General features: G+C 46.1%; 1 protein-coding gene and 1 long non-coding RNA gene across 16 annotated transcripts; one reads left to right on the top strand and one right to left on the bottom strand.

The window, feature by feature from the left end:
* The first annotated feature begins 4,338 nt into the window (after window positions 1-4,338).
* On the top strand, window positions 4,339-9,836 carry LOC136512069 (UDP-galactose/UDP-glucose transporter 5-like). Its single transcript, XM_066506071.1, has 11 exons — window positions 4,339-4,790; window positions 5,447-5,560; window positions 5,647-5,739; window positions 5,833-5,898; window positions 6,421-6,519; window positions 7,722-7,801; window positions 8,312-8,424; window positions 8,614-8,702; window positions 9,042-9,128; window positions 9,218-9,286; window positions 9,382-9,836. Exons 1-11 carry the CDS (start codon window positions 4,638-4,640, stop codon window positions 9,493-9,495), a joined length of 1,077 nt encoding a protein of 358 aa, XP_066362168.1. The 5' UTR covers window positions 4,339-4,637; the 3' UTR covers window positions 9,496-9,836.
* An 8,846-nt stretch (window positions 9,837-18,682) lies between these two features.
* Window positions 18,683-23,477, bottom strand: LOC136512316 (uncharacterized). 15 transcript variants are annotated; one of them, XR_010773049.1, is made up of 6 exons: window positions 23,211-23,477; window positions 22,911-23,052; window positions 22,774-22,834; window positions 22,160-22,256; window positions 19,786-22,078; window positions 18,683-19,615 (listed from the first exon to the last, which is right to left on the bottom strand). It is a non-coding gene; the product is annotated as an uncharacterized lncRNA (long non-coding RNA). The 15 variants fall into 15 exon arrangements; XR_010773055.1 differs by having other exon boundaries at window positions 19,786-20,913; window positions 22,014-22,078; window positions 22,911-23,477; XR_010773050.1 differs by having other exon boundaries at window positions 19,786-21,049; window positions 22,014-22,078; window positions 22,911-23,477.
* Between the last annotated feature and the right edge of the window lie 465 nt (window positions 23,478-23,942).

Below are 23,942 nucleotides of genomic sequence, written 5' to 3' on the forward strand. Positions count from 1 at the left end.
GCTGTAAATCGAAGAACACAAGCAAGAATGCAACTCAAGTAAAGTGACAATTTGCAGATGTATGATTAAGATCTCAACGTCGGGTTTCACAAACCGATAATGGCTACTGTTCAAAGACAGATTAATCTAAAGCAAAATCCAAACCCTAACGTAGGCGGTGGCTACTGATTATATAGCCTAAGGAGCGTCCAATGACCCCTACTCGCGTCCCTAAGGAGTCCCGACACGTTACAAGGCCCAAACAACCCAAAAGACGACGACGCAGCACCTAGACAAATTCTGAACGTCAACTTGTTTCGACGACTTCTGTTGATTCTGAAAGAATTTTGACGTGGGACCACTTTCATTGGTTACCTTATCAAATTATCTTTTCATCCATATATGGATCATAAAAAATGGAGTTCGGATGCGTCTTGATGTGGGACCACTTCCATTGGTTACCTTATCAAATTATCTTTCCATCCATATATGGATCGTCGAAAAAGGAGTTCAGATGCGTCTGCGCATCCATTTTATTGAAGACTAGTCCTAAAGGCCGAGGCTAACTCAAACTCGAGTTAGACTGGGCCCCTGGCTTGGCTTGAATGTCCTTGACGGCCTCCTAAGGAGGTGTCAAGGAGGAGGACGTCTAAGGGCTTCCTTGGTGTGTTCTCCATCTCCTTGGGGCATGTTCCAACTTGGACCACGGTCCCAAGGTTGCATGACAAGTCCAAGATGACGTCGCAGCACCCGATAGAAATAGTAATAGATTGTCGTGATGATTTTAGGACCTTACCGACGTGATATTGGCCCCGTTCGCTTGTCTTAAAAATGACTTGTTCGGCTTCTTTTTTCAGTCAGAACAATGTTTTTCTCTCACAACAATTCAGCCGGAACAGTGTTTTTCAGCCAGTTTCAGCCAAGTTTCAGACCAGCGAACGGGGCCATTGAGTTGGGACCAGATCTATTTGAAAGCTCATGAAACAAGCTTTCCATCAAGTGCTCATTGACCTCAATCGCACTCTAGATGAAGGAGTTATGGCATTTCCAATAAAGTATTGTCGGGCCGCCGATGAATTGAAAGTTCAACTTTGATGGACTTGCACTTTGAGACACATTTGTGCCTATAAGCAAATAATGACATATACATGTGAAACCAAGAATTGTACTAAAAACCACTATGCAAATATTGGAACGAGCTCACCTTATAATCAATGGTCGCATCCGATGGTTTCAAGTCCTCATCAGCATGCACCTCGGCCTCGTCCTACCTCCTCTCCTCCCTCAATCGTTGCTCGTAGGTTGCAAATCTAGGCTCCAGCTGGGCGCTGGCATGCCGCTCCTGCTCGCTCCGCTCAAGTCACAACTATGCGCTACCATACTCGCATGGCCAACGGCCAGCTACATGCTCGCTTAGGGCTGAGGCGTTGGCCGCCGACTTGGTTGCTCTTGCTTGTGCTCAATGGCTCGAGCAGTCGAACGTCAGGCCTCTAGGCTCCGGCAATTTGGCGGTGATGGGCGATGCTCGAGGGACGGTGGGCGGTGGCCTTCAATGGGCTGATGTTGCCTGATGGGCTAAACCAAAGCTAGGCCCAGGTGCCAGCTTGCCCCGTCATCTTCTATCACTAGCTTGGTTGCTCCTCGCGCTTGATAGCTCAGGCAGTCGGGTGTTAGGCCTCTAGGCTCCGGCAGTCCGGCGGCGACGGGCGATGCTCGTGGGGACGGTGGGCGGTGGCCTTCAATGGGCTAATGTTGCCTGATGGGCTGAACCAAAGTCAGGCCCAAGCGCCAGCCTACCCAGTCATCTTCTATCACTGGCTTGGAGGAAAGTTATGGGGCCAGTAGATAGAGCGAGGAGGAAAGGGGAGTAGATAGAGTGGGAAGGGAAGAGGGGGGCGGATTGAATCAAGAGGTACGAGAGATGGGAGACGAAAATGGAGCGCAATGGGGTGGGGGGAGGTCGAGTCGTTCCAAATTTTATTTTATATATGTAGGATTTTTATGGAGTAGCTTTTAATGAATCACTTAGTAAACTTGCGTCTCTGCTCAAGCATGACACTAGTTATTAGGCCATGCCATCACGAGCATGACTTACATCAGGCCATGTTATGCTTGGGCCGCACCTTAACGGGTCGTGCCTTGTGCTGTCCATTTAACCTAGCCCTTTTGGCTATCTATACCTGGAAGGCATGCATGGACCTTCCGATAGGTGTTGACCCTGCTGGGGTAGGGACTGAGGTGGATGTTGACTTGCGCATCACACTGACCATAGTGTTTATGGGATTATTGTGCAACACCTGAAGAACTGATTTGCTAAGACTCGGTTTGTAGTGGATTTTTTGGGCTAACTAGACTTTATCGACAAAGCATATCTGTGGCTTGCAAATTTATGGGTGAAGAGGATTTTAGTGTGACCAAGATTGGACCCAAGGATCGTATATATATATTTACTAAACTTTTGATCCAAATAAATCCTTGTGTCAAATCTTGGTCAAAAATTATTGATGGCGGCAGGAGTACTCTATCATTGTGCAGCAGACATATGCAGTCTTATAGGTTGGAGATGGAGTACGAGGAAGATAGACGCGCTTCGCTGCGCCCGTTTATTAAGCGCACACACATATATTTGTTTAATTAACTACCCTTTAGGCACTAAGCTGCATAGTATTATCATAAGGGAACAATGGACAGCTTGGATTTGTATTTTTGCAGAAATAAACCTGGCAGTGTCCTTTCTCGTATATGACACGTACGATTACGTATGAATGGTTGTTTCCCCCATACATTAGTAGTTCCATTTCAAGTAAAAACGGATCCGCTGCAGGCTACATTAGTAGTACTCAATCCGTTCCAAATTATAGGACGTTTTGGCTTTTCTACATACATTATTTTTACTGTGTATCTAAACATGGTGTATATCTAAGTGCGTAGCAAAAGTAATGGATCTAGAAAAGCCAAAACATCTTATAATTTGGAATAGATTGAGTTTAGTAGCTCGGAACCAATCGACCGTTGAGTAAAATCTGCAAGAGATTCTAAAAAAAAAGTAAAATCTGCAAGAAATGTGAGACTTTCTGTCAGACATCCTGAATAGGGGGCATAACAAACGTATGAATACTCTTGGAAAATTATTCCACTTTCCAAGAGTATCAATACTCCTGGAAAATATGCAAGAGTATTACAAAGTGAAGTGAATGCAGAACTTTGACACATCCTGAAAAATTATTCCACAATCTAAAGACAGCCGCATGAGTTTATCCAAATCCAAATGGTGACATGTGGTTATTGATTACTTTAGTTAAACTGGAAATAAACCACAGAAATATATATATATATATATATATATATATATATATATATATATATAGAGTGCACCCACTGAGCCACTGGTATCCTTAACCATGATTTGAGTTAGCCCGAGCATGGTTGTGAAGGCCACGACCAAAACCATCTGGACTAACACTATCAGTTTAAGCATAGCACATATGTCATCATGCCCTTTACAAATCAAACATTAGAAAACGTGCAAAGAAAAAAAAAGGTTGTGGAACATACTGAACCCAAGAAATATAAATATTTGGAAATGGAGCAAGCATGGATATAAGCAAACTTTCTTTGGCTCTCTCTAGGCCAAAAGTCAACAAACTGGTGGCAAAAAGCTGAAGTAGAGTGTAGCTTTTTCATGAGGAAAGGAGCAAAGTAGTTAAAACTTTCTTTTGCAAATCTAGCTGATTGCGACCTGTCATATTCTCTTAGACCGGCCTTTTTTGCACACACATGTAGCCCCGTTCGGCTTACCCTTGTTCGGTTTTTTTTTTTATTCGGAACAGTGTTTTTCTCTCACAACAAGGCTAATCGAGCAGCGAGACGCGACCGGCACCAGCCGGCCACAAGGGACATGCACCTGAGTGGCAAACGGAGCTTACGAAGAAAGGGAAGAAAGGGGAGGACGAATCGGCCGAGGCAAGATGCTCGGCATGATATGGAGTTTGTTTATTTATTATTCCCTCCATCACAGAAATAATGCTATTCTAGCATAGTTTCACGATTTAGTACCTTAAATTTAATCAATTATAAATTAAAAAGTATCTATATTTATGACCCTAAATAAACATCAATATTATTAATATTAATTACGAAGTGTATTTTCATAACAAATCAATTTAGAGTCGTACAATTCTTTAGAAACTTAGTTAAACATGAACCACTCTACGTGGCACGTTATCTATAGTTGTATCTTGTTTTTAGGACGGAGGTAGTACTGGTATACACTGTGTACTACTGCTGCTAATAGATAATTTAGCAGCCTTCTCTGATCTAATCTCACGCCTGCTCTCGTGCAACGCACGGGGGCCAGGCCGTAGCCGTACTGACCCCGCAACCGCAAGAGTGACCGGCCGTACGGCCCTGTCGCCTTTCCAGTTTGCACGCCGGCCGGAACACCCCCCGCAAGTGGAGGCGAGCCAGCCAGCCGGTCGCGCCGCACTGCTGCGTGCTTCCCCACCCCCCTCTCTCTCTCGCTCGCTGCCACGCGGGGCCCATCCACCACCGACCCGGCGCCGTCGCCGCCATCGAGGCGTTTCCTTTCGTTTGGGTTTGGTTAGGGCGGCGGCGGCGGAGGAGAGTGGTGCCGCGGCGGGAACGGGAGGGGAGAGGCCATGGCTGACGCGGCGCCGCCGGGGCTGCCGGTGGCGGCGGACAGGGACAGGGACAGGGACAAGGACAAGGACGACCGCCGCCGCTGGGCGGCCCGCTGCAGCTTCGCCGTCCTCGGCATCATGAGCACCCTCCTCGTCTACGGCGTCCTCCAGGTGGGTTGGGTTGGGTCGCTGGTAGTGCTTCCTTCGTCTTCGCTCCGTCCCCTGCCACCATTTCTTCTCCGCTCCCTCTGGCAGTCATGTATCCATTCCGGCCCGAATTCCCCACCGCACCGAAACTTATTAGACAATAGCATCCGCGAGCGGGATCGCTGCGTGTTGATCTGTCGCCTACAGTGCTCCGGCCATGCCCCTCCTCGAATCCGCGGCGGCCGCGATACAACTGGCGCTGTGGCTTCCGGTGCTCAGCTTCATCGCGAATTTCGCTACCGTGTGGCACAGTATGCAATCTTCAGCCGCGATTCGACTGGCCGCACAGGGTTTCATGCCCATGGCGCCGCATAGCACAAGGCCCTTGTTCCCTTGCGCACCGTCCTTCCTGGCTCCCTATCATCTCCCCAAGCACTGCCTCCAGTCCAAACCAACGACAAGCATGCCGACCTGTTCCTCGCTCTGCTCTCCACTTCAGTTCCCACTAGCGACTGGTGCATTCACAAACATGTTATTATGATGATGACAGGGTACAGCCATACCTGTATTACTCATCTTTGTCTCTTATAATTGGCCAATATATTGCTCTTTACCAAGCACCTTGAGACATTCTGGTTCCTTTAACTTACTAGATGTGTTTTTGTGGCGATGTTGTGTAGGAGAAGATCATGAGGGTTCCGTATGGAGTGGAGAAGGAGTTCTTCAGATACTCGCTTTTCCTTGTTTTCTGTAACCGCATCGCCACATCCATGGTGTCTGCGATGGTGTTACTGGTATGATTGACCCCCGCCCGTAGGTTACCTCTCCAACTCGTCTGGATCTGCAGGCCTGTTAATTCTGTATTTGTAATCCTGTGCAGGCAAGTAAGAAATCCTTGGACCCTGTGGCTCCGCTACACAAATATGGTGTTGTCTCCATATCAAATATACTGACCACTACCTGCCAGTATGAGGTTGGATAGTTTCTGTCCTCCATTTCTTTTGCCATATATATGTGTTGTTTCGTGCTGCTTCTTTACTGAATATGTGAAGTAACTTTTTTCCAGGCCCTCAAGTATGTCAGCTTCCCTGTCCAAACGCTTGCCAAATGTGCCAAGATGATACCTGTCATGGTAATCTCTTCTCCTATACTGTAACCAGTGATCAAACCGTCTTTTTCGTACATCACTATTTTCTAGCCTGCTAGGGAAGCATCAGTGTCTTTCAAGTTCTAATGGTTCTTGGTTGAGTATTGACGGTTGATTGAAGCAATTACACCGTCTGTCTGTACAGTACAGTTTGGTGCCAGTAGTCATTGGAACTGATAACCATGTATCAGATGTTAAATATATGAAGTAATATTTGATAATATGCATGTGAGGATTATTGCGCCCGATTTAATGGCTCTCATTTAAGTAATATTGATTGATTGAAGCAATTACACTCTATGTCACTAGAACTTATATCTTTGGATCAGATGCTAAATACAAAACGAGAATGTTCAATAAGATGCATGTGAGAATGTGCAAGATGAATCTGGTGGTCTCAGTAATGTGCATGTTACATGATGTGCATGTTACATGTTTACATATATTTCCTTGATAATCAAGATTAGTGCCATCTTATAGCTATTATCTTCTTTTTATGATTGGTAGATCTGGGGCACAATAATAATGAGAAAGAAGTATGGCGGAAAAGATTACTTCTTTGCTGTCATCGTGACTCTGGGTTGCGCATTGTTCATTCTATATCCGGTAATTCTACATGTCCAACTCTCTCCTCTTCAATATTAAGCATCACATGCTTGCATTCCGGTATGAATTGTCTACTGCTATAGAAAAAGAATCGAGAGCATATAACTGTTTCAATTACTATCAATCTTGCATTGCATTTCAAGTAGAACAGGCATAGCACAAATGTTAGGGCTGAACTAGTTGCAGGATAGTGATAGGATTTTATCTTCCAAAAATAGATTAGTTGGTAAGCATATTTCCGCATGAGCCTATGGAAACTGCTGGTAACCAACAAGTACTTCGGGGCTATTAACCAATGCATCCATGGCCAGAACTTCGGGGCTATTAACCAAGAGTGCTGGGCAGTGACAGAGCCAGGACTTAGAGTTGGATACTCCCCACTTCCACAGAAAAAAATCCAATTAGGCTACTTTCAAGCGAACTGATCTGATAAGAAATTTGGACTGCCTAGATCATCATTGTTAGTCTAATATATACGACCACAGGGGGTTTCGAAGATCCAAACAAACACACTTCTCCGACTGTAGGTTCCTCAGCTACTCCTTGACACCGAGGAATCCACCGCATTCCTGCGCTTCAAGTTGCAGCCGACAACAAGATACTAATCAGCAAGATTTTTCTTCACAACAGCATAGCGAATCGAGAAGGATTGAAGGAAGCCTAGATGCTGGCCTGAAGTCCAAGTCATCCAACAAGATAATGAGTTATAGGGCGATCAGCAAGTCACACAGGCCACAAGCCCACAAAGGCACAGGGGCACCTGTGCCTTGTCCTTGCCGCGCTGCGGCACTGCACGCCCTGCTGCTACCAGAGGCTGGGCCTATGGCTTTGCTGAATTGCTGCTCGTAGCCTCGCATCTTGTGTGTTGCGGCAGGACATAGTGTTTGGCTCAAATGAATGTGTGGAGATGTGGAAGAGGAACATAGCCGCTGCTGTTGCGTATTGCGAGAGACGAGAGAGAAAGGCACACTGCATACTGGTGGGCTGGCCTGTGGCTGTTGAATCAAGTGGGCCGTAGGGAGGGTATTGGGGCAGTGGGCTTAAGGTTGCATTAGGTTGAATTCTAGCTTAGAACAATAAGATTTGTCTCAAGATAACACATACATATACATCTATATACTTGATATACACCAATTCTTTTGCCAAAACAGTTGGGTATTTTCTGAAGGTATTCATTTTCCTTTTGTCCTTCATTGATGCAGGCGTCGATGGATGTGAGTCCATTTAATAAAGGCAGAGAAAGCACTATTTGGGGTGTTTCACTCATGCTCGGTTATCTTGGGTACAACTCTGCTGCTTCTTTCCATGCTAAAGAAAACAACAAATAACATTTAAAGTCCTGATGCAGCTCATGAAATCCTGTAATAACTCAGATTTCTGCATCTTCACGATTTCTGGAAACATGTTTCTATTTTCCACTATAATATTGCCCTAAATTATTCCAGATGAATTAGGTGATGTTGTGATGCTAGAGCTATACTCTGTATCTTAGACACTAATACATGTATAGGTATGATTGTATGAAGCATTAGAAAAATGGCTACAGAGAAAAGATAGAGATACCTGACTTAATTTCAAAAGTTTTCTACCGTATGAGTATGATTTGGTATATCTAGTAAAATACTTGAAAATTTCCCAATAAGGACTTGTACTACTATTGGTAATCTGTATAGATGATACAGAGAACTAGTGGCTGATAAACTCACAGGGTTTTTACTTTCTTTCAGTCATGTTTGACACTACAGAACCTACCTAATCTTTTTTTTTTTGACCCCATGTTCTGGATGTCCAGTTTTGATGGGTTCACAAGCACGTTCCAAGATAAACTCTTCAAAGGGTATGACATGGAAATACACAACCAAATATTCTACACGACGGTGTGCTCTTGTCTTCTTAGTTTAAGTGGTATGAACTATGATCTATGTGCTACAACCAAAGTTTAACTTAATTTTGTACTGGGCCCAATATGCTGAAATTTGATTAGTAATTCTGGACTTCCACTAATTCTACCACTTTTTTGCTACACTATATCAACATTATTAACAGTTTTAATGATTGTGCTTGCACATCTCTGATACTTTTTCCTTTTCACAGGGCTGATTCTCCAGAATCATCTGATTCCAGCTGTGGATTTTATGTTTCGTCACCCAGATTGCTTCGCTGATGTTCTAATCCTGTCCAGTGTAAGACTTACCTCCTTATCTTGTAATATGCACTGTTGCTTGCTCCTTGTTCTGAAGTGTGCCAGTTCAGAATGTAAACACAAAATCCACTTGAGCATAGATGTAAATGTTAGATGCAGAGTTAGCATGACGAACAGAAATGAAATAAATATGTAGAGAGATAGAAATTGTGAAATTCAGTGCAATGGAAAAAAATATCTCTGAAATATAGTTCTCGGGCGATGTCAGTTTTTTTAGTTTTCCTCTCCTGTGCCTACAAAGCGAAGCTACTATTTTGGGTTTAAATACCTAAGGCAGCTTATCCTTTTGCTGTGGGATTTACTTTATGTACTATTCCAGGTTGCAACAGTTAGTCAGTTCTTCATATCCTACACCATTCGAACATTTGGGGCTCTCACATTTGCTACCATCATGACAACTAGACAGGTGGATATTGGCATCCTCAGTGTGATAATTCTCGCAGACATAATATTCAACCTCTTTTTCTAACAATAGTTGTCCATGCATTATTGTAGCTGGTGAGCATATTGCTGTCCTGCATCTGGTTTGTACATCCTCTCAGCTGGATGCAGTGGGTTGGCGCAGTAAGTCATCATCTATCTCCATCTCACCAGTCACCTCACAGTATCACCTGCTTCTGTTTCAACCATGAGTAACAACAAACGTTTCTTGTTACCAGGCCATTGTATTCGGAGCCCTATACACAAAGAGCTTCTTGAGGAGTAAACCGCAGAAGCCAGCGGTGGCAAGCCCGCCACGTGGTTCTAGCCCGAATCCTGCTAACAATAGTTGACAATTGATGACATCATAACATAGGAAACAATGGACTTGTTGCGGCACCGGGACGAAATCTCTGTGACTGAGATCAATGGCACCATGGCGAGGTAACTGGACAGATAGGTTCCAGATGTAGCGCTGTTACTGCTCCTGACCTGGAGGTGATGAAGGTGGTCCTTTTTTTTTCTTTTGGAAGAATCAAGGTGGTCCTAGTGTTAGTTCAGTATCTAGAGACCAAATGTTCAGGCAGCCCAGACTGTGTTAAGTGAACTGGGTTATCAATTTTGTAGCTCAGGTCGTTCTCGGTTAACCTGTATCACAACAGTTTCATATCATAGAATAAAAGTATTTTTAGTCCGTAGAAAGATTTTATATACCCTCAACAATTAAGGTCAGATAGAAATATCGGCCACAGCGGCTTTGCTCGGTCAGGGTCATCCCTCATCCTCGGATCCACGAGGGGAGACGCATTCCCCACAACGCGAGACGGCTGCCACCACCAGGTGATCCCATCTCTGCACACATGGCCGTCAGACTGCCACCAGCCGATCCCATTCCATCCACAGCAGATACACACAGAGAAAGAGGAGGCGATGCCCTGTAGTCGCCCCTGTCAACACACACACACACACAGAGAGAGAGAGAGAGAGATGGGAGGAGTGTGATGTTCTTCTGCCTTCCCGGAGATCATGGCGTGCCGTCCTGCACTGCTGCCGTGGCCACCGGCAAGCCGCTCGCAATGGTGAGATTCCCCACCAGTGGGGTTTTGTTTTATTTTGATAAATGCTGCTGCAGGCCGGTGTGGGGTGATCAGTGCAGGAGAAGCAAGATGGAGATTCAGTTGATGTGTGATGCAGGGATAGGAGAGGAGTAGATGGTGCAGTGTAGTTTGAAGAAGTCATATATGTTCTAGTTGGAGAAGGTAGAGTGCTGGTTGCCGTGCTGTTGTAGGTGTGTGGGTGTAAGAGAAGAAGAACAGCATCTCAGGAGTGAGGTGAAGCAGTATAGTTTAGTAGATGCAAGTTATGAAGTTTTCTGTTGAAGAGAGAGCCTTGCCATGGTGTCTGTGCAGTCGTAGAGGGAGGTTTAGTTAGTGATGCATGGTCCAGTGGAGGGGAAGTGCTGCTGCTGTGTTGTTGTAGGCGTGTGAGAGCACAAGATAGATTGATTCAACAGTTTACAAGTTTGTGATAGTCGCTAGATTCAGAGGCTTTGATTAAAGAAGCCCGTGCAGAGCAGTAGATGTAGTTTTTTGCAGAGATTGATGCCATGGAGAGTGAGGAGATTGCAAGCACTAAGGAGCGACAGAGTAGCAGTGTTTGACTTGTTGGTGAAGATAGATTCAGTGAAGCAATCAAGGAGTCAGTGTAGTTAGAAGAAGTGATACATATTCTAGTTGGAGAAGGTGGAGTACTGTGGTGTTAGTTGTAGGCATGCAGATGTATGTAGATGCAGAGGAGAAGTAGTAGATGCCATGCTCATGCTGTCATGCAGTCACTGATGTTACGACCGGTAAGGTCTAGGGGCGCAGACACCGTGGCTAGGAGCCCGGTTGAGTCGGTCAGTTGGTTAGCAAGTCCTAGAATCTAGGAAACTTATCTCTTGAGTTTGTTACTTAGATTAAGTTAGAGTTAAGTTAGTTGAAGATTTGCTTATATAAGTATGGAACAATTACGATGGAATGGATTAGCCTGGGATTGAGTTTATCTCACCTTGGGCCCTCGGGCGTTACTGTTCATGATCTCCCTATTGCCGCCAAGTCTCCAGTCAGGCACCGAGCACGGCGCCGCCAGTTCATCGCCGGGGTTCCAGGCCCAGGCCTCTCATCTCCCACTCCTACGCCCTCCGATCCCTAAGCCGCAACAATCTGGTATCGGAGACCATGGCCTCCTCCGGGGCTCCTGCCGCCTCCACTGCGACGGCCACCACCGGTACCACCACGCCATCGTCGCCCGCTCCTCTCGTCACGTTGGGCTCCCTTCCACCGCCTCCCGCACCACCGACCCTTGCGGATTCCCTGGCCGCCGTGGCAACCATGCAGCGGCAGATGGCAGAGATGTTCCAAGGCATGCAGCGGCAGATGGCGGAGATGTCCCTGCGCCTGGCGAATGTCGAGAGCCGTCCTGGTCCGTCGACGCCACCACGCCTGCCGTACTCCACCACGCCGCTACTACAATATGGCATGCCGGGGTATGGGGCCTTTCCGGCGTCAGAGCCGGTCGTCTCAGAGATCCTGCCCTCACCGTCCCTGCCAGGGTCCACGGCGCCGCTTCCAGTGCCCACGGCTGCTGGCGTTACCTCGCAGCCATCTCCGACGGGTCTTTCGATTCAGTCGATCCCGTTTCCGTCATCACCATCGCCGGTACCGTCTTTGTCCTCCATCTTGAACGGGCCGATCTACTCTTCTGCTACGATGGTGCATGAACCGCGCCATCACCCTGAGGAACAGGGGGACAGCCAGGGCGTTCCCAGGTTCCATAAGTTGTCCTTCCCCACTTACGACGGCAAAGAAGACCCACTCGGATGGCTCAACCGTTGCGAGTCCTTCTTCCGCGGCCAGCTTACTCGTGAGGCGGACAAGGTTTGGCTCGCGTCCTTCCACATGACGGGATCTGCACAGCAATGGTATTATGTGTTGGAACGCGACTCCGGCCGCCCGTCTTGGGCCAATTTCCGCCTGCTCTGCCACCAGCGTTTCGGACCGGCGCTGTTCACCAACCATCTTGCAGACCTCGCTCGCCTACCGTTCGGTGCCTCCGTCGATGCTTACATGGAAGCCTTCCAGGCGCGCTTGGCACACGCGGGACATCTGGCGCCGCTACAACAAGCTCAGCTGTTCACCGGGGGTCTCCCGGAGTATATCCGGGTGGATGTGGAGCTCCATGACCCCCAGGATTTGCACCGCGCCATGCGCTTGGCTCGGGCCTATGAGCGTCACCATACATCAGCGACCCTCGCGCTCCCAGCACCACCGAGTCGTCCCCCTCGGCACGCTCTGGCGGGACAGACCAGCATATCGTCGACAGGGGGCGCTACGCCGTCATCAGCAGCCTCGGCATCCTCCCCAAGCAGGCCTTTCAAACGCCTCACGCCGGCAGAGATGGTAGATCGCCGCAAATTGGGCTTGTGTTACAACTATGATGAACCATACGTGCAAGGACACAAGTGTCCGCGTCTGTTTTATCTGGAAGTGACATATTATATTGTGGAGGAGCCAGAGTCCGATGACGAGGAACAAACGTTAGAAGCTGGCCAAGACAAACCTACCATATCATTATCGGCCATTGCAGGCATTAGGACTGAAGACACTATGCAGGTTTATGTCCAAGTTGGCAATGTGCAGTGCGTGGGGCTGCTTGATTCGGGTTCTACTCACACATTCATCAACGGGGACGTTGCACGTCGCGTGGGCATCCACTTTGAATGGTGCCTAGGTGTCGGTGTCACGGTCGCAAATGGTGACCGCGTCGCCTGCCGGGGGCTTGCGCGCGACGTCGGCATACGCATTGCTGAAGAAGTCTTCTCAGTCGACTGCTATACTATCCCATTGGACCGGTGGGACATGGTTCTCGGTGTCAACTTCTTGCGCACCCTCGGACCGATATTGTGGGATTTTGATGACTTGTGCATGGCGTTCACCAAGGCTGGTCGGCGTGTCTTCTGGCGCGGTATCGGCTCAACCCGCTATGACGTGCAGTCCACTCGCTGTCTATATGCTCTCCATGACGTGGGCCGCAACACAGGAACGGCCTTGCTCGACAAGCTCCTCAACTCATTTGAAGAGGTGTTCGCTACGCTCGAAGGCCTGCTAGCCTCTCGCGACTGTGATCACCGCATTCATCTCGTGCCAAATGCGGTGCCAGTGGCTGTGCGGCCTTACCGCTACCCACAACTACAGAAAGATGAACTGGAATCATAATGCGCCGCTATGCTGCAGATGGGGGTGATCCATCCGAGCACTTCAGCGTTCTCTGCTCCTGTTTTACTTGTCAAGAAACATGATGGCTCCTGGAGGTTCTGTGTTGATTACCGTGCCTTGAATAAGATCACCATTAAAGACAAATTTTCTAATTCCGGTGGTCGAAGAATTACTGGATGAGCTTCACGGGGCCTGGTTTTTCTCCAAACTGGACTTGCTTTCAGGGTACCATCAAGTTCGTATGCATGCTGATGACATTGAGAAGATTGCTTTTCGAACGCATGAGGGTCACTTCGAGTTCTTAGTCATGCCCTTCGGGCTATCCAATGCACCGGCAACATTCCAAAGTCTCATGAACACAGTGCTCCGGCCGTTCCTGCGTAAGTTTGTCCTTGTGTTTTTTGACGACATCTTGATCTATAGTCCCTCGTGGTCGACGCATCTGCAGCACATTAACGCAGTCTTGACTGCACTATGTGACCATCACCTGCGGTTGAAACGCTCTAAATGCGACTTCGCAACGACGTCGGTACAATACTTGGGACATGTCATCTCCGCGGCTGGTGTTGCAATGGATCAGGAGAAGGTCGCCGCCGTCAACACCTGGCCTCAACCCGAAAACGTGAGGGCGCTCCGGGGGTTCCTAGGCCTCGCCGGGTACTATCGTCGATTCATCAAAGATTACGGGTCGGTCGCTGCCCTGTTGACGGCGCTTCTCAAGAAGGAGGCATTCTTGTGGTCGGCCGCGGCCACAGACGCGTTCAACGCACTCAAGAAGGCCCTGTCCAGTGCACTGGTTCTTCAACTTCTTGATTGGGACAAAGCATTCATTGTCGATTGTGATGCATCTGGCTCTAGATTCAGCGTTGTGCTTCATCAAGGCGCCGGTGCTCTAGCATTTTCAGCAGACCATTCGCAGCGCGGCACCACAAGTTAGCCGCATATGAGAGGGAACTCATCGGCCTTGTCCAAGCCGTGAGGCACTGGCGTCCGTATTTGTGGGGCAGACAGTTCATTGTGCGCACATATCATTATGCGTTGAAATTCTTGTTGGATCAACAACTCTCTACGGTTCCCCAACATCAGTGGGTTAGTAAGCTCTTTGGGTATGATTTCACGATTGAATATCGGCCGGGCATTCTCAATGTCATTGCCGATGCATTGTCTCAGAGGGAGGTGGACCATCTGCTGCTCCAGGCCGTCACGGCACCTTCCATTCAGTTATTCGATGACCTACGCCGCGAACTGCAGCTAGATGAAGACCTGTGGGCGTTGCGCGGCTCCATTGTGGCGAACCGTGGCGAGCCTTGGCGTATCACTGACGGACTCATCATGCGCGATGCCCGCGTCTTTGTCCCAGCGACGTCCTCGGTCCTCCCCGCTGTTCTCCAGTTGGCGCATGGTGTTGGTCATGAAGGCACACAGAAGACGCTGCAGCGGCTTCGTCAGGAGTTCGTGATCGATCATGACCGTCGCATAGTCCGGGACTTTGTGAGTTCTTGTCTCACGTGTCAGTGTAACAAAACAGAACATCCACACCCGGCTGGCCTACTTCAGCCGTTACAGGTTCCCTCACAAGTTTGGTCTGATATCTCCATGGATTTTGTGGAGGGGCTTCCGCGTGTACATGGGAAGAGTGTGATTTTAACGGTGGTTGACAGATTTTCCAAGCAGGCGCATTTTCTTCCGCTGAGTCACCCATACACAGCAGCGTCTGTAGCCGGGGTGTTCTTTGAAGGCGTCGTCAGACTTCATGGTTTTTCGGCGTCCATTGTTAGTGATCGCGATCCTGTGTTTATGGGGCATGTTTGGCGCGATCTCTTCAAGCTCGCTGGGGTCAAGCTCAAGATGAGCACAACTTTTCATCCGCAAACCGATGGACAGTCCGAGGTGGTCAATCGCACAATTGCTATGTATCTAAGGTGTCTCACTGGCGATCGTCCTTGTTCTTGGCTTCAGTGGCTTCCTTGGGCAGAATATTGTTACAACACTTCATTCCACTCATCCCTTCGAACGACGCCGTTTGAGGTGGTGTATGGCCGGCCTCCACCACCTCTGCTGCCTTACACTACGGCACGGCACGGACAGACAAGGTGGACAAGCTTCTCTGCGATCGTGACACGTTTCTCGCTGATGTTCGGGATCGGCTGCTGCAAGCCCAGGAATATGCCAAACGGCATTATGATGCTCACCACCGCCCTCTTCAGTTCAACATTGACGATTGGGTTCTCCTGCGCCTTCTTCATCGCCCGGCTCAATCCCTGGTGCCGGGCTTCTGTGGCAAGCTGAGTCCACGTTTTACTGGTCCGTTTCAGGTCATTGAGCGCATTGGCGAAGTGGCGTATCGCCTGCGTCTTCCAGAGGGAGCTCGGATTCATGATGTGTTCCATGTTGGGGTTCTCAAGCCGTTTTGGGGAACTCCACCTTCCACTACGCCGGCGCTTCCTCCTCTTCATCATGGCCGAGTGCTTCATCGCCCTGCACGCATGCTTCGTTCTCAGTTGCGGCGCGGTGTGTGGCATGTGCTGGTGCAGTGGGAGAACCTGCCGGAAGATGACGGCACTTGGGAACACGTGGAAGAGTTCCGTGCTATCTTTCCTTCGTTTCAGCTCGAGGACGAGCTGTTTCCAAAGGAGGGTAGAGATGTTATGACCGGTAAGGTCTACAGGCGCAGACACCGTGGCTAGGAGCCTGGTTGAATCGGCCAGATTGGTTGAGTCGGTCAGTTGGTTAGCAAGTCCTAGAATCTAGGAAACTTATCTCTTGAGTTTGTTACTTAGATTAAGTTAGAGTTAAGTTAGTTGAAGATTTGCTTGTATAAGTATGGAACAATTACGATGGAATGGATTAGCCTGGGATTGAGTTTATCTCACCTTGGGCCCTCGGGCGTTACTGTTCACGATCTCCCTATTGCTGCCAAGTCTCCAGTCAGGCACCGGGCACGGCGCCGCCAGTTCATCGCCGGGGTTCCAGGCCCAGGCCTCTCATCTCCCACTCCTACGCCCTCCGATCCCTAAGCCGCAACACTGATCATTAGTTTTGATCATCTCGAGATTAGGCTGCTGGTGTTGTCGTCACAAGATTAAGGTCCAGGAGTAGATTAGAACAGCTGGTCTTGAAACAGGAGTAGTTGTGCTGCTGGAATTCGATGGAGAAGTATGTTGTCGATGATCAGAGTAGCAGATGGCTGTGCAGATGGAGATCAGTATGCAGTAGGAGGGCCTCAATTTGCATGGCGACAAAGCACTATATGCAGTAGGCTAGAGAAGATACAGGTGTATGTGTGTGCCTCAAATCGAGAAGCATGGAGTAGCAGGTCACATGTTCGTGTGATGTGACAAGGTGTTAGCCAGTGCAATGTTGATGTGCATCTAGAGGAGAAGGCTTTTAATTAGTGAGAAGCCTCTGCGGTGGTGAAGGCATGATGTGTTGGCAAGTTCAAGATTAGATTGATGCATTGTGAATCAAGTAGTAGATTGGGTGGTGGAGATACGCAGAGGCAAGCAGCAAACAAGTGACGCCTGACAGTTATACAGCTCTTGAGATGTGAAGTATAGTTTAGGCTTGATGGGTAACAAAAGATTGTTGAGAAAAGAGCATTCAGTTAGATTGGAGCACAAGTGGTGTACGTGGAAAGGCAGTAGTAGTGCAAGCCAAATAGCAGTTGGCATGCACCAGATTTGCTCAGGATGAACACCTGTTGCAGTGCAAGCCATCATGGTCTAAACTCTGAACCTGCAGTTCGAGCTGCACAGTGATGACAGCCTGTAATTGGTAGTAAGTAGTGGTTGTGAATACAGATTGTCAGCTCACAGGCCGCAGCAATTTAAATGAGAAACCAAGAGCAATTTGCAGTACCATTTTTAATCAGTGGTTCCGCACCAAAAGATCATAGGTGCGAGTCCAATCGCCTCTCTTCAATATGGACTCCACCGCAGATTGGGTGGATGATGGTTAATGTAGATGCAGCAATTTTCAGTGATCGCCCTTGTATCGGCATAGGTGGTGTTGTACGCAATCATTTTGGGGAGTTTATATATGCTTCTTGCCAAAAGAGACACGTTCTTACCGATCCTGAGTTAGCAGAAGCATAGCAGTCCGCCTTGCTGTGGTTTATGCGAAGAATTTGAACATTCAGCATGCCATAATTACTTCGGATTCCTTGAGTGTTGTCAACAAGATTAAATCTCCCATGCTTGACAGATCCATTGTAGGTCCTGTTGTCCAGGATATTAAAAACTTAGTTAAGGGGACTCCTTTCTCTTTCATCCATATTCCTAGAGGATGTAATGAGGCAGCTCATGTAATTGCAAGGTTAGCTAATCACTGTGCCGGTTCAACTTTGTGTAATGTGGCTCCGGAATCTATCCGGGCTATCCTTCGTAACGATCGGGTAAATTAATATAAAGCTGCCTTTCAGTTTTTTTAAAAAAGAGGTTGTGCCGGAAGTTTAGTTTAGTTAATCAGATGAGTGGCAAGTTGTATAACCACAGTGCTAGCTGAGAGCTCGCCATGCATGTGCATGTTCAGAAATAAAGCAGATCCGTGTTCGGCTTACCCCATATTTAGTTTGTTCGGCTTCTTTTTTCAGCCGGAACAGTGTTTTTCTCTCACAACAATTCAGCCGGAACAGTATTTTTCAGCTAGTTTCAGCCAAGTTTCAGACCAGCGAACGGGGCCAAGCACAAGCACTTGACCAGCTAGACAGTTGTCTTGCGACCAAGATTAGGAATGTATGTTCAATAATTTTCTGCGGCGGTGTAGAGTTGCCCAGATGTACTTAATGATTTGTTTGAGTTGAGCACTTTCAGCGTTTCAAGATGTAGCATTTTTTACCTCTTTACATGCTTTGTAAATAAATGTATTATTTCTACGTGTACATGGCAGATCGTGAAGTAACTAGCTTGGTTGGCAGCACGTGCTTGCGTAACGCAACATGGGAATTGATTGACATTTATCTAGAGTGTTCAAACACCTCTGTAATTGTGGGAGGCCGTGTGTGTCCGATGAGAAAGCAAATAAATTTATTCGAACTAGAGAGGCCATACGTTTCAACTTACCTTGTGTTTGTGTGTGTTGCGAGATAAGTAGCTCAGAGTAGGCATAGCAAATGTGATGCAGTTCCCTACTATCTTTTGCAATATGACATCTCGACCAGAGTTAATGTTTAGTGCCATGACACGTTACCAGTTATACCAAGCAACGCTGCCAGTTAGTAACGGTCCTAGCAGTGAGAGTTTTACTCTCAAGTTTTCAGGCAACAGATCACAGACGATCCTGACAGGAAGTGACTTGCTTGGCATGTATTACCATCAACCGGCCGAAGCCTCAAGGAGCAACAGATAAAGCACACACGCCGGAGTTATATGCCACATCTCCGTACGGTGTGTGTGCTCGAAACTTGTTTAGGTAGAACATGTGCCACTTTATTACAAGATCTACTGATATAAGAAAAAGCGAGCTCCTGAAAGCCAAGCCTGAGGTCATCGATCTCCTTCAAAGCCGGATCTTTACAACAATCGGTCTCCAGCCACACCTTCCTCACCAGCGTTACTTGACAATTCTTCAAAGTATATATTCTCTAGTAGCATTGCTAATGTGCAATCTGGTTGATAGAGAAACCCAGAGTACCTGATGACCTCGACAACTTGCCTGGGTGTGTGATAGTGATCCTCCTCTCGTCATAGCATGGCAGCTATTCCAGCAACTATTGTACTTGTACTAGCACAGGGGGGGCTGCGCCGGCTTCTGCTGGGCATTTGTTGGTAGTGAGAATCTGATGTCTCTGTAAAGTCTTTGTGCGCTGTTTCGTTCTTGGCTCTGTCCACGGGCATTGCCTGGGTGATATTGTGTTTTGCCTGCCCTATTCACGCCGCACAATGCAGTGTCGGTAAGCTGTTGTGTATGTCATCATATAAATATTTCTCAGCAGGCTCAAATCAGAGAACAGAGGCTGTAGAAAAATCTTGTCTTATTAAGCAAACACAACTGCTATATTTACTAAAAGGTAGCAATTGGATTCTTGCATGTAGCAAAGGTGAGTATAATAGCATGCGAGCTAATGAAAAAACACGACCATAACAGACAGCTTCGTGTCCATCCTTTTCAGCCTTCAAAATTTGGAGCTGACGACGGTTGGTGTTGCAGTTAAAACATCAACGGTCAACTTGATCACAAATTTACAATGTAGATCCACATGTTGAGAAACAAATAGAACCTGCACATCAAGGAGAATTTTGGAGGTTAATGGTACGATCAATCAGTAATTAAGATTAACCTGTAATCAATGTGTAATCGGTTTGAGCAGCCTATATTTATTTTTATAAACCTAAACAAATAGCTGAGAGGATAGAGGAGGCATAACTATTAAGTCTAGAAAGCAAATACCTTAACAGGGAAATCATCCCCAAGCAGGAAGAGGCTGCAAAGGTGATTGAAAAACTGAAAGGGAAGCAAATTCACTTGAAAAAAGTAACTGTAAATATGAGCGAAGATATGAAAGAAAAAAAATATGATCAGGTAGTCCAAGCTGAGTTACCAATGAGGCAGTCCTAAATTGCAAAAAGGTCTGGTAGGCTATCTCAAGTGGCAACTTTAATTCACTGCAAAAAACACAAAAGTTGATGAAATATTAATCTCAAGAAGCATGAAGTATGCACTAAAAACAAACATCTCTTTTATATGAGAGTCAGATGATAGAAGGATCTTGGTAGATGATATCAACCTTAGAGAGAAAGAATGCAGAATCTATCTGAGCTACTGACACTGGGAACTAATTTCAAAAATGTGAACTTTTGGAGAATGAACTAAAACACTTTTGAAGGTACCTGCTGATGGGCCGCCTGAAAATCGAGACTGTATGTGGTTGATACTAAATAACAGTGCAAAATAGCATCGATTTATTTAGGAAACTTGAAATCTGTGACTAATGGATAGGTTCCCTGATGACACTAACCGACAAATCTGTTTAGTATACTGTTTCATCGATTTGCTATGGCTTTAAAGTGAAAGTATATTGACTACACTTGCTTGCAAACTAATATGCTAATCAACGCATGTAGTTTGCTGAAATGGTACTGAACAAAATTGTCATAAAAGGTCGATTAATATCAATTGATATGCATGGGACCATGGGTCGAGTAATGTCAACTAGTATTACTTCAAAAACGTACTCAATAGCCAAATCATAAAAGGCCAAAATGCTACCGGTACTACTAACAGTCTGCTATTAGTTTAAAGTGAGGTTTAATAAACTGTGCTTCCTTGCAAACTGTTAGATGCAAAGAGTAGGAAGACATGCTCAAAGAAGTGAAAATTCTTTGAAACCACTACCTATAATCTAGCACATAGTGATACTTGACTGATTTAATTTCATGGGACTTTCACTAGTTCATTCTGTCAACATATTTTGTGCCCCCCTCCTTGACCTGAAGCATACCACAAAGCAGCAAAAGTACCTTTTTTGTTATATCAGTGTTGTAATCTTGCTCTGTCTAAGTGCGCCTTTGTAACCTCCTGATTGAAAGGAGAGATATCACATTAACCTAACAGAAGCAGCATGAACTTGCATTGTATCCCGTGCCTCATCTTTGTATGTCTGTTAATGTGTAAGATATGACCCTCAACCTATCATAATCAGCATGACCCTGCACTGTATTTCCGTGATTCATTTTCTATGTCTGATTAATATGTAAGATACCATTCTCATTGAATGGTAAAAAAAATATAATTAACTATGAGCCTCTACCTCATATAATTGCTAAGTTAAATTTTTTTAGCATCAAATAACAACATGAAAATAGTTATAGGTAACATTTCTGGGCATATACAGATGCCGTGTGCATGCATAAATATGCAGGAAGCAATGATATGACATAATAAAAATTAAACTATACTGAACGAAGGGCTAATTTAACGAACACTAAACATTTAAAAAAAAACTTGGATTGTCTTTTGGAAATAGTGTATTCATTCTCAAAATAGGTAATAGGTACATAAATTGATAAACATTTTGTAGAATAATAGAACTGCATGAGTGAGATATGAAACCCTGTTGTGCTGCATTGTCTAGCTCATTGACCATACAGATTCAAAGTGGCAGGGTCTATAATAAAGCAATACAAAATGGTATCTGCCAGTCCTATGTCAAAATTGCCAGTCCTATGTCAAAATGTGAAAAAATAGGAACCGCAGCTCTCGACTTCCTGAATAAGATATGAAGAAGTGGATAAGCACATATATTAGGTAATAAGGGGAAGCTCAAAACAAATTAATGTTTCATATTTGTGATAAAGCAACATCATTATATTTTAACAAAGCAACGTCAACCTATTTTACACACATCCTCATTTAATCATATTATCTGCAGTGCATGAACAAATGCAAAAGAAAGAAAACTAATAGACGACAAATTTCATAGTGGAAACATCCACGATAGACATATTCTTGAAACCCAGATGTCATGTCCAAACTCCTATGGATAAGAGGTACCAATCACACCAATCTATTGAAATCCAAAAATGTGATTGGCAGTGGATGAAGGACAATCATATGATTTCCATTTCAATCACTATTTGCACCATTAAAGAGAGGGAAGTAGGAGAGCATACGTGTACCTGTGTTTGATGGAGCCAACTCCACGAGAGGTTAGTCAACAAGATCCCCTGATAGCTCTGAGTGGCTGCAAAATCCGATGGAGAGGATGTCAGAAGGAACACTCAAGGTTGGCTTCCGTAGTCTGGAGTTGCGAAATTATACGCACGATTTATACGTAGCCATATGGACCATGAATAAAAATGATACCGCCTTCTTAGATTCCAGTAGATCTGATTAAAGCTAATAATATTCATGCCTCTGTCCTAAAAGAACCAAAGAAGCCAGAATTTAAAAGGAAGAAGCAGGAACGCACTATATGAATTATAGAAGAACAGAGGGGTATGGTATGGTTTGCTATGTTCAGTACATAAAAAGGTAGGTAGGCACTCAATAGTCTCCTAAACTAATCTGCAGATACGTTATGTTCAGTACATAAAAAGGTAGGTAGGCATTAAATAGTTTCCTAAACAAATCTGCAGATACTGGCTGCAAAACGTATATCAATAAGCTAAAGTATTTCAAGAGAAAATGATGGTAAGAGTCATGTGACTTTAATTAAGAGTGCCATGGAAGGTTTAATGCCTCTAGCTGAATCACAAGCTCTCATCACACAATGATATTTTGCTATAAGGTCTGTATGATCATATACCATACACTGTAACACAGAAGGATGGAAACTCCATAAGGGATTGAACATTCACAAAACCAACACTACTGTAAGAAACAACCATGACAAGCCGAGATCAGATAGTCTGTGTTGACATGTAAGAAGTCACTAACCAAGATTCGGAATTTCAGATGGATAGGATACATCCACAACAAAACTTCTGGTAGTTGCAGGCTATGTACAGAACGCTGCAAATGAGCATGGAGGAAAAGCGAAGTAAATTGAAAGCAAAAGAGGAGAAAGAAGAGACCTGCATCCGCAGGGTCCAACACCTGCTGCCTTCACTCCCACAACGGACACACCTCGCGTCGGCGTCGCCTTGCTGCTAGGATTAGGGGTGCAGGTGCCTCCTCGCTAGGGCCCCGGTAGCAAGATACATGATGGGTCGAACCCTAGGTAGATTAGGGGAACCAAATCAGTCTGGAGAAAATTACAGAAAGAGAGCATATAGACGCCATGTTTGTCTGTATCCAGCAGATCTAAGCCGATTACAACGGCAGCAGGAAACGGAGATGCAAGGGGCTGGCGGGAAATCTGTAGGTGTGGTCACCGACGGCTGAGGATGAACGACGACCATGATTGCCCGCCGGAGTCGGAGAAGAGGATGTCGGATCAGGCGCCGCGCGAAATAGCGGGTGCGGACACGAATCGGCGACGGCGCGGGGGAGGAGATGCGTGGAGAAGTGGAGGCTTCCATCGCCGTGGCTTCGTTCCCGCGAATCGCCGGTGGAAGCTCGATCCGGCCTGGTCGACAGATGGCGGCGGCGCGCTTGAGAGCCAAGAAGGGGCAGGTACAGGGGAGCGTTTGGGGAATGGAGGCGTCGCGTCCACGTCTAAGGGCATGTTTGGTTTTAAATACTTGTAAATTAAAAAGTAAAATAAATAACTAATTTTGTTAAATATCGTGAACTTATAAGTCACCACTACAACAACCTCGACCACTTGAAATACCGAGAACGAGTCATTGACATTCATCTGAGTCACGCTGTCTATTCTAAGGGCATGTTTAGTTCCTAATAAATCACCTACTTATAAATTAAAAAGTAAAATAAATAACTGATTTTGTCAAACGTCACCAACTTATAAGTTACCACTGCTTATAAAAAATAAGCTGGTTCATCCCTGCTTAAAACTTATAAGTCACTTTTTTTTCGCGTAGGGCCTACACCTTTCAACTTTTGGAGCACACGAATTTCAGCACGCCACAGCTTGCATCGTCGGTTCGGTCATGCCTCGTCAAACAGCATGGAGCGCAGCGCTGACTCGTCATCGTCACACAGCA

Source organism: Miscanthus floridulus, chromosome 16 (genome assembly GCF_019320115.1).
Source record: "Miscanthus floridulus cultivar M001 chromosome 16, ASM1932011v1, whole genome shotgun sequence".
Lineage (NCBI taxonomy): Eukaryota > Viridiplantae > Streptophyta > Magnoliopsida > Poales > Poaceae > Miscanthus > Miscanthus floridulus.